Source organism: Tupaia chinensis, unplaced genomic scaffold (genome assembly GCF_000334495.1).
Source record: "Tupaia chinensis unplaced genomic scaffold, TupChi_1.0 Scaffold139757_1, whole genome shotgun sequence".
NCBI classification, from domain to species: Eukaryota; Metazoa; Chordata; class Mammalia; order Scandentia; family Tupaiidae; genus Tupaia; species Tupaia belangeri.
The window spans coordinates 1,421,907-1,435,287 of record NW_006199637.1 but is presented as its reverse complement, the minus strand read 5'-3'; the positions used below and the strand labels follow the sequence as shown (position 1 = coordinate 1,435,287).

Below are 13,381 nucleotides of genomic sequence, written 5' to 3'. Positions count from 1 at the left end.
GGATCTCCCTTTTGCTCTCCCTTTGAGCCAAGTTATTATTTTTATTTTTTCTTCTTTTTAGTTTAGTTTTTTTTTTTTTTTTTTTTTTTTTTTTGTTTTGTTTTTTTTTTTTTTTTTTTTTTTTTTTTTCATAGAGTGCTCATGCTAGCCAAAGAGAGACAGAAAGAGGGCAAGTAAAATATCACCCTCTGGGGGAATGGCCACACTATAATATATTCTCCTCTCAGGATTTTGGGCAGGCACACATATATACCCAGCATGATTTTCAAGCCATTGTGTCCAGGATTTGAACCACGGTTGACCATATGGAAGTCCAGTACCTTAATCACCATGCCACCTGCTGGCCCCAATCCAAGTTATTTTTAATATCAGAATTTTAAGCCATGAATCTCTGTATGATTTTAATAACAATTGCTTTATTTTTTTTTTTTTTTGCATTTCCTGGCTCAGGATTTGCTGCAGTTCTTCCAGAATTACACGCTGTCATGTGCAGTCTTATCTTTCCATGGGTGTTTTAAGTTTATTCTCCTGTGAAAGAGAGAAAGAGGAAGACAGAGAGAGAGAGAGAGACACCCCTAACAGAGTCTTTACACCATGCTCCACACCCAGTCTCAGCTGGACCAAATCAGCATGCGCAGATAACTTAGGAACCTAACCTCTGGCATACTCAGAGAGGTCCCAGGATATGAACCCAAGACCTTTTTCAATGGGTCCAATGTTACTACTGCACTAACCCCTAATACCCAAGAGCAGTCCTGACAGACTTTTAAGGATGGAAGTTTAGATTTAAGAGTACAAGAAAGGGAGATGGAGAAGTAAAGACAGTAAATTTACATAGTATTTGGAGGAAGAAGAGAAAAGACTCTTAGTGACAAGAGACATGGGGGTTCTATGATCATTCCCACTCACCTGGTAACATTTATAAGCTTGTCTGTCAGTAGTGTTTCAGGTTCATAATATTCGGTAGCTTAAGTAGGTCTTCAGGTATTTGTGGCAGGGAGTGTCTGCCTTAATGTAGGGATTAATGTTGGTGGGACACTGTGTGGAGCTGTTCAGTCTGGTACAGGAGCTGCTAGCTGACTTTTGAACACTTGAAATATGGCTAGCCTGAATGATACATGTGAAAAATGCACACCAGAGATTAAACAATTAGTATAAAAAATTCTGTTGAAATTTTTTATATCGATGACTTGTAAAAATGCTAATTTTTAAGATATTATGGGATATACTATTAATATTCATTTTACTTTTTTTTCCTTTTTATGTGTTAAATGATCTTAAATTGCACATGTGACTTGCATTTGTGCTTTGAATCATTGTCCTCTTGGATAGCATTGGATTAGCTTGATAGGAGCAGATGGCAAGAATGCTAAGAGAAGAATCAAAATATCTGGAGGGTCTGAAAGTAGATGACTTTTTCTTGGTGGCCATGAGGATGGAGGAGGAGGAGCTCAGGTAGCAGGGCATGCAGGGGACTTGCAGGGAGTTAGGCCCACATGGCATTTGACTTGGAGATAAGCCTGTGGTTGCTCCTCAGAAAGGGTGTGGTGTGGTGGTCACCTCGGCTACAGTTCATTCCTAAGAATTAACCAGACTCGTTTGTTTCCTTTTGTGTTTAATCACATGGAACTGTTAGGAGATAAGCATTATTAAAATAAACCAACTCATGACACAGTCTCCCCCTTTTTTTTTTTTAGAGGTTTTCGCTATAGGGCGCGTGCACTCACCAGACAGACAGAAAGAGACATAGAGACAGAAAGTGAGAAATCATCCCCCAGGATGGTCACGCCGCAATCCCTTCTCCTCCATTCTCCTCTCAGGATCTTGGGCACGCATGCACACGTGCCTGGCGTGAGTTTTAAGCCACCGGGTCCGGGATGCGAACCACGGTCAACTACATGGGAGTCCAGCGACATAGCCATTATGCTAACCGCTGGTTCCCCAGGCTCCCTTTTTTATTGTTTTTGTAATGGAATTTGTTACAGTATATTTTGACCTATCTGTCAGCAAAACTACTGAGGACCTTGCTCAAAATAGTTTCTCTCTCAGGTTTCTACCTTACTCATATAAAGCAGTGTATGTGTACCTATAGTACTTTATAACTCCAATGTTAAAGATATTAATAGTAATTTGTACTGTCTTGCTGGTATTTAAAAGTAATCTTATTGTTGTTTATAAAATATAGAGATATCAGGAGAAAATTGAAGTTTCATTGAGCAGCAGGATGTGTCAAGTAGAAAGACTTTGTTTTACGGAAGCATATGAAGCACAGAGGAAATCCTTTTAATTTCCGTTGCCTACACTTACAGAACAGCATGTGACAAAGGACCAGCATTGTGCCACCTGGTTGTATTTGTGAGGCTACTTGTTTGCTCTGAAATCTGGGTGATTTGGCCATTAGATGTACTGGGTTGTCAGAAAAGTCATGATGTGTTTTTTCAATGTTTTTCTATGCAAAATGAGTGACTTTTTCTGACAGCCCAATAGGATGCACCTCTCGTAGAACATTCTTGGCGTGAAGGGAGCCAGCAAGCGTTAACAGACCAGCTGAGTGGACTTTTTAAAGCCTTCTCTATGGAGCAAAAGGCAAAAGTTGGGAAAATTATATTTCAAGTGGTAAGAAAACCTTTCAGTTTTTGTTTGTTTTTGTTCTGTTTTGTTTTTTAAGAGGATTTTGCCCTAGGTTGTATGCTCACTGGAGTGAGTGAGTGAGGGAGACAGAGACAATGATAGGGAAAGTGAAAAATCATCCTCCAGAGGGGATGGCCACACCACAATCCCTTCTCTTCCATTCGTCTCCTGGGATCTTAGGCATGCATGCATATGTACACACATGAGTGAGTTTCAAACCACCAGGTCCAGGACTCAAACTGCGGTTGGCCATGTGGAAGTCCAGTGTTGTAACCGCTACACCATCTGCCTGGCCCCAACCCTTCAGATTTTTAAAACTGTTTTATACAAACATTCAAATGACTCAGTCTGTTTCCTACCCTACCCCCACCCCCACCCCCCAAAAAGATTTCATTACTTAACATAGTACTTGGCATAGTATGTGGTCAGAAAAGGTTTGTTGAATGAAATAATTAAGTGAATGCATGAAGTGTGAACATTTCATTATACATGCTTTTAATTTTTGAAATTTTTTTCTGATTGGGTAATATATTTGCATTGTTCAAAAATCAAAGTCTATGAACAGTTACGTAGTGATAAGTCTCTCCTCCTCCATTTTCCTGTGTCTACCTGGGTTACACCACTTCTCCTCTTTCACCCTAAATAACCACTAATAGAGCTTTTTCTAGTTTCTTTAAAGATATATATTCCTTTCCATTTTATACAAATGGTAACATATGCATTTTTTTACACCTTGTTTTTGACTTAATATAGTTCAGAGATTATGTTTTTCCTTATAAACACATAGGGAGCTCCCTCTTTATTTATTTATTCATTTATTTATTTTGCAACTGTAGATTACAGGTTGAGCATCCTTTCTCTGAAAATCTGTAATCCAAATGTTCCCAAATCAGAAACTTTTTCAGTGCTGACATGATGCCATAAGTGGAAAATTTCACACCTGACTTCATGTGACAGTTCACAGTGAAAATGCTGCAATACCACAGCATTGTGTAGAATACCTGAAACCTGTGTGTATAAAGTATATGTGAAACATAAATGAATCTTGTGTTTATACTTGGGTCCCATCCTCAGAATATCTCATTATGCATATGCAGTTACTTCAAAAAAAAAAAATTCAAAATCTGAAAGAATTCAGTTCCTAAGCATTTTGGGTAAGGGATACTGAACTTATAATTATTGGGTTGTCAGGAAAGTCATAATGCATTTTTTGCATAGGAAAACATAGAAAAATATATCATGACTTTCCTGATGACCTCATATATATTTTGACCATAATTTGGCAAATCTGAACTTTATTGTTGGATAGTAAATTTGTTTTTCCTATTACAAAGTATATTGTAATAAGTAATCTTGTAAATATGTCTCTGTCATCTTGCATGTGTTCAAGTATGTCTGGAAGATAATAGAAGTGGAATTGATGGATCAAAGATTTTCTTTTTTAATTGCCAGAGAGAGTATATACTGTCAGAGATAGAGAAAGAAAGAGAGAAAGAGAGAAAGCACCTCCCAATAGGTCACACTGCAGTCCCTTCTCCATCTCTTCATCCTGTCGGGACTTTGGGCATGCACACACATATGCTCAGCATTGTTCCTCAAGCTGCTGGAGTCAGGATTTGAACTGCATTTGGCCTTGTAGGATCTGGGTCCCTTAACCACCATGCCAGGGGGCAAAGCATAGCAGGATCAAAGATTATATATGTTTATAATTTCATCACCCGAATGTTCTCCACACAGGTTTTGCCAATTTACTAACCAAGCAGCAATATAATGAAACTAGTTATTTCTCCACTGTATTTATAGATTTTTGTCAAGTTGCACTTCTTGTAATGGCCACAACTATCTTAAGTGGTAAGAGCAGTCAATTTTAGATAAAAGCTTATTTGTTGATAAGAGAAGTGTGTCAAAAATTTCCTTATACAAAGCAACCTTGAGTTTGGAAACCGTTCTGTACAAGATGTCTACCTGTCACTTCCAAAAGGAGAACAAAACTGTAACACAGCTGCTGTTAAAGCAAGAAAAGCTTAGATCTTATAAACTGTCAAAACTCCCGAGTCTTGCTGCTTAAGTTACTTGCCAACATAGGATAACTTGAAAAAAGAAAGGATGCACATATTTATTGCTAATGCTGGGGACATTGCCATCAAGGCAGTTGGCAGAGTGGCTGACATTTTAACAGTCCTAGGTCAGATAATTTTCTGCATCTATCCAAGAGAAGATTTGACCAAGGACTGACAAAAAAAAAAAAAAAAAAAAAAAAAAAAAAAAAAAAAAAATTATTAGGTGCTGGATCCCCTATGACTGACTGTGCAATTCAAGTCCTGGATCTGGCAGCTTGAAAAACATGCCGACACACGTGTGTGCATGCCCAAAATCCCAAGAGAAGAATGGACAAGAATGTACTGTGCATGACAACAGCCCCGAGGGGAGATTTCTCACTTTCTCTCTCTGTCGAGTACATACACCCTATGACAAAAAGCTTTTTTTCTAAAAAAAAAAAAAAAAAAAAAAAAGGAAAAAGAAAAAAAATCAAATTATTCTGTTCACTTGGCTGCATCTAAATGTCTCATTTTCAGCTTACAGGAAGGATTGCTGTGGAAGCAATCTTCGGTGTTACAACAGAGTGACCGTAAATTGCTTGCATAACTGTTGGATCTTCAAATATAAAAATGCATGGAAAGTCATTGTCTGAGGTGGAACAAAGATTTTTCACTTGGGTTTTACTCTGCATATAATGTTTATAACTTAAATTTACATTAAGATAGGTTTTACATTACCATTTACTCAGGTTTACAGAGGAAGATTCATTTATAGGTTATAAGGAGAATCAGCGGCAGATGGAAAACTGATTTTTTTTTCTTTTCTTTTTTTTTTTTTTTTTTTGCTGCAGGCACGTGTGCTCACTAGAGAGAGACATAGAAAGGTAGAGAGGGAGAGAAAGTGAAAAAGCACCCTCCAGCGGGGATGCCATGCCTCACTTCTCCATGTTCTTCTCAGGATTTTGTGTATGCCTGTGGATGTGTCCAGCTTGTTTTACAAGCCCTTGGTCTGAGACTCGAACTGCACAGTTGGCCATGTGGGATCCAGCTGCCTTCACTACCACACCACCAGCTGGCCCGAAAACTGAATTCTTGAATCTTTGTCTTTAATATATCCAGTGCTATTGGAAACAAGTACTGCTTCCTTTATTATTTCAATGCCAAAATTAAAAATGTAGGCTAGGTTTGAAAGTTGGAGATCATAAAATGCTTTATGTGGTTTTTGTAGAATACATTCCCCTCATAGTCTTAACTTGCTTTTGTTATAAATTTAGTTGTGTAAATAAGCCTGTTGCTGATAAACACAAATTTATATCAGTCTTGGGACCAATATTTTAAAAAAATTAGACTTTTAGTTGTGTAAATCAGCCTGTTGCCAATAAATAAAAAATTATATTAGTTCTAGGATCAACATTCTGAGAAGGGATCAAGTGGGGACCATCTGAGAATTTTTAAAAGAATGTCTGTCTAAAATAGCTGGTAAAATAAAAATATATTGTATGAGCTAAAATAGGGCAAAAAAGCTAAAATGCAGTCCATGTCCTAAAATAACTAGCAGTTTAAATGGGCCCAAGTGGTATGTAATTATTGTTTCTCTTACCGTATATGTCCAGGAGTTTTAATTTTTAAAATCCTACATTTCATGCCTTTTGTTATTTTCAAAAATACATTCATAATAGCCATTGTGTTTAACAAACTAAAAGTTTTGAAATTGCCATTTTAACCTACAGGTTGACGTTTTATACTAGTAGATTGAACTAGCTAGTTATTAGTAGGTGATTTGCTCCTATAAATAAAAAATAAAGAAGAAATGAGTTGCGTTTGGTTCATCATCGTCTCCCTAGCTCCTTTCCCCAACCTCTTCAAATCGAATATTTTGAAAGTAGAATCAACTGAATTTTATACTATAAAAATTATCTACATGTGGCTTTCTATAGTTAAATACAGTTAGGTTTATTTTACTTGCAGCAGGATGGGAGAAGGTATTGCTTAGTGCAACCTTGCCTTTGGGGTGAGGGAGAGAAAGTCTTGATCCAAATACGCAGAATCGGGTAGGTTGGTTTTAGTATCTTCTAGGAGTTTAATGTAACACCCAAACCACATGTTTCTGTCATTCTTGGGCTATAACAGAGGGCAAGACTTACCTTAGGATCTTACAAACCTCGTCCCACCTTCCATGATGAGCAGTCTGTAGATCCTTAGGTAGCTCTTAAGATTCTCTCCAGTGTTGGGTTGGCAGCTGCCTGCACATGGTGTCATTTGGTGCTGAGACTAGCTGCCCAACTCTGAGCATCAGTCCTGCATCTCACCATTGGCATTTTTGGTGGCACAGTGGCTTCTGTGGCTTTATCTGGCTGGCATCAACTTTCAATCTGTCTATTCAGTTCCCTTTTCTGCCTTTCCTCTCACAGGGTTAGACTTTGGAGATAAAGTGCTCTTTCCTTAGCCAGAAGCTGATGTAAAAGATGTAAGCAGTGAAACAGCAAATAGGCAGATGCTCGGGATCATTATCTTTTGAGCTCAAAGTTGATATTCCTGTCTGTGAGATTTTAGGCCTGAGTTTTAAAATTAGGGCCAGACCCTTGAAGCCAGTTTCTGGGTGTTGGCAGGAACAGAGATGGTTGTGGGATCATCTGTAAGAGGTGTGCGTGTGTGCTTATGTGCGTTCATCTACACAGCCATAAAAAGTGTTTGTGCATGCTTGCTATGTTTAAAGATATGTTTTGGGGAGTTTGTGCTGCACAAAGAGGGGAAGGCAGTGACCATATTGGGAACTCTTTGGTAGTCACCATATGAAAAGGATAGAGATCTATTCTGTGGAATAGTTCAAGATCATCACTGGAGTCCTTTGTTATTAAACACAGCAGAGTGAAACCCATTATGTCGGGATCCCAGGCTGTCCTGCATGATGGCACAGAGAGACGTCTGGTAGGAGGCTCAAGTCCCTCCCCCCCCCCCCCAGCTCAGCACGTACTTTGATTGCCTTTGCCGAGATCTCTTGAAACTCTTGGGTCTCTGTAGGACACACTTGGAGAACATCTCTCTAGAGGTGTTTTATAATGTGACTCCCTAACCTTTTCCGTCATAAACTGAAAGGGAAACTTTTTTTTCTTTTGTCCGAATTTTCTCTTTTAAAAACTAGGAGTTGTTGGGCCCGCCAGTGGCATAGTGGTTAAGGTATTGGATCCCACAAGGCCAACTGCCTGGTTCAAGTCTTGGACCCTGTGGCTTGAAAAATAGGTCAGGCATGTTTGCTTGTGTGCCCCAAATCCCCAAAAGAGGAAGAAATGGAGAAGGGATTGTGGTGTGATTATCCCCATAGGGGTGCTTTCTCACTCTCCTCCTCACCTGCAGCAAATGCACTCTCTCTGGCAAATTATAAAAAAAAAAAAATAAGGAGTTGTTAAAAATAGCTTAGTTAAATATCACAAATCACTAGATTTCTGTACATCTTTCCTATAGAGATTAGTTCATGGATTACTAAAAAATATTAGTTGATGATGATGATGGTATTAGTCGGCTGTCAGGAGATTTGGAACTTATATGGTGTATCCACTGATGGTTAGAAGGCACATGACCAGAAGTTTAACCTTTGTGTGTACCTCCACACGTATTGCAAAGGATGGTGATATAGGTCATCAGTCTTGTGGGATATAAATGATTGGTGAAGTGGTCTGAATGCTTTAGTAAAAGCAGATGAATCAAAGGGGTAGGCCTATTTCTATTGTTTGGATTTAAAAAAAAATAATTATACATTCATGTATTCTTTTCATACTTTGAAGAAACAAAAAGGTAATACTAGTGCATTATAATTTTATTACACATTTAAAGTGCAGATTTTTAAGATTCAAACTGTGCTTTTTAGTAACTAATAATTTAAGAATTATTTTTGATCCTCCTCTACTTTTCTAACCGTTTTTGCTTGCCTAATGTTGGAAAACCCAAATCAAAGATGCCTGCATTTTGAACAGGTTGAACTTGTGGCCTTGACTATAATTGTCACTTCACAGTCTATTTTTGATTTTAATCTTATTATTATACCTTTCTTTCTATAGACTGGCGAATTTTCAGCGCGTTTCCTTTTGAAGTTGCCAGTGGATTTCAGCAACATTCCCACATACCTTCTCAAGGTAAAAATATATGATCATCAGTATGATAATATAAATGAGCTTCTTAAATAATTATTTAACTCAGTATTTGCATGACTGGTTTGTCAGCATTTTGTTCAGATGGTGAGTTCTGTTAAAAATATTTATCGCATAAAGATCCATTGAATTATTTTATTACCTAAAAGCTGAAATTACCTAAGAAGCCTTAAAAGTCATTTCAAGGGCTAGTAGGCGGTGTGGAGGTTAAGGCACTGGATTCCACATGGCTGACTACATGGTTCAAGTCTTGGACCCGGTGTCTTGAAAATCACGCAAGGCGTGTGTGCGTGCCTGACCAAATTCCTGAGAGGAGACTGGAGGAGAAGGGATGCAGTATGGCCAGCACCCATGGGGAGTGATTTCTCTTTACCCTCTCTATCTCTCTCTGGTAAGCACTTGGGCCCTATAGCAAAAACTAAAATATCTTTATACATTCTATCTAATGGGAAAATAAAATAAAAAAGAAATAAGTCATTTAGAAATTAGTTTTCTGTGTAAGATTAGTATGTCAACTAAACTTTGGGGGGAAATCCCTTTTATTTAATAATATTATTAGAATGAATGGCTGTCATACAAATTATCTAATATGTATTCTGTCTTTAAATGGGATTGCATATTAACCATGCTGTGCTAAAGTTTACTTCATTTTCTTTATTTATGGCAGCAGTTGAGGTTGGGTACCTTCAAAATTATCGATAGATTGTCCTGAAGAGACACAGAATCCAGTTAGTTAGGCCCATATATATAGTGTTCGTTAAAATATGGTACAAAGTATGGCCTGGAGGCAGCTACTTCGGGGAGGGGTTTGTTGATATTTTGCAGAGAAGAGGTAGAATCCAAGTGACTAGGCTATGATTAGTATGAGGGAAACTATAATAAAAGTGTCAGGAAACAAATTCTGAGAAGGAAACTTAAGAAGGGCCTGGGCTCATCAGAGATGAGGATTTGGGTTGTGTTTTCAGTTTGTGCTAGCCTCTCTCAGCCTCCTATTTTAGCCTGTGGTTATTTCAGTCTAAAGAGAAATTTCTGCCTTCCTAACCTAATGTTCAGAGAGTTAATGGAACGTACAACTGCCAGGGAAGAAGACAATACTTATACGAATTGCCTTGTATGTTGTAGTAATTAATAAATGATAATAGATATTCATCTTGATAATTATTAGAAATATGGCTTGGCAGAATATAAACTGTAGACTTTAGAAAAGGTTAGGGAACATATTTTTATACATTCTATCCAATGGGAAAAATTATTTTCTTTTTTCCTAAGTGAAACATGGGTTTTTATACCTCATTAAACTTTCATTTTTAGTTTCCAGTTGACTAGTTTTCCACTCTGTACCCAAGGGTTATGGAGTCTAAGTGAGAATGGAGGTCAGCAATTTAAATCAGTTTCTTTGCACCCTGTGGTGGAAAATATACATATTAGATATGCGATTACCAAGCATAATTAATTTGGTCTCAGCAATTACTGCACTCCATTGGAATAACAGTTTCCTCAGAAACTCTTGTAACACATACTCATTGACCTCCATATATTCCAATCGGAACTCTTCCATGTCATTTAAAACCAGTCCATGCAAGCTTGTTATTCATATAATCACCTTACTCCACAATTTATAGCTACAGTATCTTCATTTTGATTTGTTGGGCCTTATTAGCTTGAGTAGTCTTCATGTTTATTTGAAATTGATGTTGCTGCTACTCACCTACTTGAGGGTCAAAGCAAAAAAGCTTTCCTTGGTTCATTATCTAATTCTTTTTTTCTCAATATCAAATTCTCATATTTTCTGTTTTAGGAATTCTAACATTATATTATGTTCTCACTTTCCTAGCTAGCCAGTAAGAGAAAGGTGGAACCTGTTTGCCAAAATTGTAAAGTTGTTTTTCCTCCAAAATAATGGTGAAATGATTTATCTCCTATAAATGAAATACTTACATTGCCACATTAATGTCTTTCTAGATCTTTAGTTAATTTCAAAGAAAGTAAAACACTAGGACAGGGGACCAGCATATTGGCATGGTGGTTAAGGCACTGGACACTCCTACATGGCCGATCACAGTTCGAGTCCTGGACCTGGTGGCTTGCATTCTCTCTCTCCCTCTCTCTCTCTCTCCGTCTCTCTCTAGTCAAATTAAAATAAATTAATGAATAAATTAAAAATAAATAATTAGTTAAAAAAACCCACTAAAACAAAAAGATGAAAATATTCTAACAGCAAAAACAAACAAACAATCCAACCAAACAGAAACACTCTTTAGCATGCCAGAAATAATCCAGAATACCTATTGAGGATTTTTAAGTTTTAAGTTCCTAAAGTTTTGCCTCAGCTCTAAAAAGGAAATTTGCAGTAAGAATTGCTCTACATATTATTTGCATCTGGATGCTCTTCACTTAATTACTAGGCCTGTAGTTGATAGTCTAAGCCCCCAAATAAAATAAACTTTCTGAATTCCTAGGGTTAGGGTATTCTTCACCAACATCAGTGTAGCTTTAACTCACCATCCCAAGCAAGTGAAGGGTAAAGTAGCACTTTTAGAGATTGAGATAGCATAGAGTTTAACTACATACCTGCTGTGCGGTGGCTCCGTTGATGTCCAGGTTCTTGGTGTTTTGAACAAAGAATTAAACGAAACACACCAGTAGCAAAAGCAAAGGGTATTAAAGCAACGTTTATTAAGTGAAAAGTACCGTTCCGAGCCATAGGAGTGGCCTGAGAGAGAAAGAGTGGCTCAAGGGCCCCAGTAATTACTTTCTGTGGGGTTTATAATTTTTTAACCTGTGTTGTATTGATTGATCATTGGCTGGGCTCACTGATTGCTTTCATCCCAATGGCTGTATCAGATGTGGCTGGGCCCACTGATTCATCTCACTAGCTCTATCAAATGTGGCTGGGCCCACTCATTTATTGGGTGAAAAATGCATCATGACTTTTCCAGCAACCCAATATCTCTTTGGCTGTATCCTATACAGCTTAATCAGCTAGACCTTCCCCACTGGATATCTCCCACCTACATTATCTGAGTGGAGAATTTTTTGCCCTAATCAGTTTTTCTATGTATGTAGACAGATATTCCAGCCCCCTTTTACCTGCTTCCCTTTTCTAACTTTCTTCCTGCCTCTTATCCTATTGATTTGCTACAGTGAAATTTCATTACACTGTCATAAACCATGATCCATTCATAAGTTTGTATTACCAAGTGTACCTATTATATTATACCCACTAATAGAATTATTTGATGTTAGAATGAAAATGCTATTAATATTCAGTGATATAATTTTTGCTTACTATTATACTCTATATATGGTTCTTTGATGGGTTAGAGTGAATTTATTTTGAAAATAAAGCCTGACTTCAGAGTGAGCATTTTACTGTTGGTTGAAGTAAGTCAAGTTCAATAAATCATTTACATAAAAACTTAGTCAGTAGAAAAATATTTCTGCATTTATTAGAATTCTGTATTTGCAGTGGTAGAAATCCAGCATGAACTCTTATAATCAAAGGGAAATATTATACAACTCTGTGGCTTCCATAGTCCCTGTAGCAGCAAGCAGATGCCATGCTGAATAGTGTATAGATCAGGTGTAGACCAGCTTCCCATGTCTGTTCCACTTGGGCCTGCTTGTGTACCTCTGATCTTCTCAGCTGGTATGTTGTGGTCCCCAGAATATAGGGAAGGAAGATTATAGCAATGATAAAAGTGTAAGTATTCACTGAAGTTACTAAAGCAAAGAAGGCCTATTTATAATTGTATACTTTCTCTTAAGAAGGAGCTAGTCATAAGAAGATGTTGTTCTTAATTTTCATAGAGTGTGGAGAAAAGTGACTTATGTATATTCTTATCTTCACTTTTGTTCTGAGAATTACTGCACCTAACAATATGATGCTAAGAAAGTGCTGCTGCTGTTGTGGTTTTCTGGAAAACCGTGCTCCATGATGAGATAACTAAATAGATGTTTCTTATTGTCTACTAAAGTTTTATAATTTGAATGAGAGGTACTCAAAACCCAAAAATATAGTATTTGGGGGAAGAGGAGAAGCTTATGTGTAAACATATGTCTGAGTTAGTTTCTTAAAATAATGAACCAATTTTATACAAAGTATAGTAAATTAAAATCCTAGAGTTAGGAATCCTTTTAGCAGAATTATATAGAAATAAGTAGGAAAATTGCTGGGCCTCACTGAACTGAAAGATTAAATAACAGCTATTTCTTGCTGGTACTGATAAGGAAAACATAATTGTGAAAAAAAATCAGTGTTAACTTTTCTTTGTTAAATAATAAAAGGCCATTTAGTTTCTTTAGTCTACATATTAATAGTCGTTGGGCTTTCTCTAAACTAGGTACCATTGAACTCTAGCTCAAGCCAGAAGCAGGGCTATAACTGATTTACTGTGACTGAAGGTCCTGGGCTTTTGTTTTCTTATTGACATCATTTAAAATGACACAGTCAGCCCATTCATCCCAATGGATTATTTGCAGAATTGGTTCCACTCTGGAATCTGAATCATGACACTGTATGGAAATGAACTGAGGGTGAAAAGTCTAAGATAAGTCATTAAAGTC

The 13,381-nt window shown here is 37.3% G+C and overlaps 1 protein-coding gene across 6 annotated transcripts in view; it reads left to right on the top strand.

Moving 5' to 3' along the window:
• The window catches only part of BABAM2 (BRISC and BRCA1 A complex member 2), a 444,577-nt gene that overhangs the window by 149,243 nt on the left and 281,953 nt on the right, over positions 1-13,381 (top strand). For all 6 annotated transcript variants that reach the window (XR_003546792.1, XR_003546791.1, XR_003546790.1 and 3 more), the window contains one exon: positions 8,726-8,800. Coding sequence is in view for 2 of the 6 variants with exons in the window: in XM_006162134.3 (XP_006162196.1) it covers positions 8,726-8,800 (75 nt within the window). In the remaining 4 variants the exon portion in view is untranslated. The remainder of the gene's footprint in view (positions 1-8,725; positions 8,801-13,381) is intronic.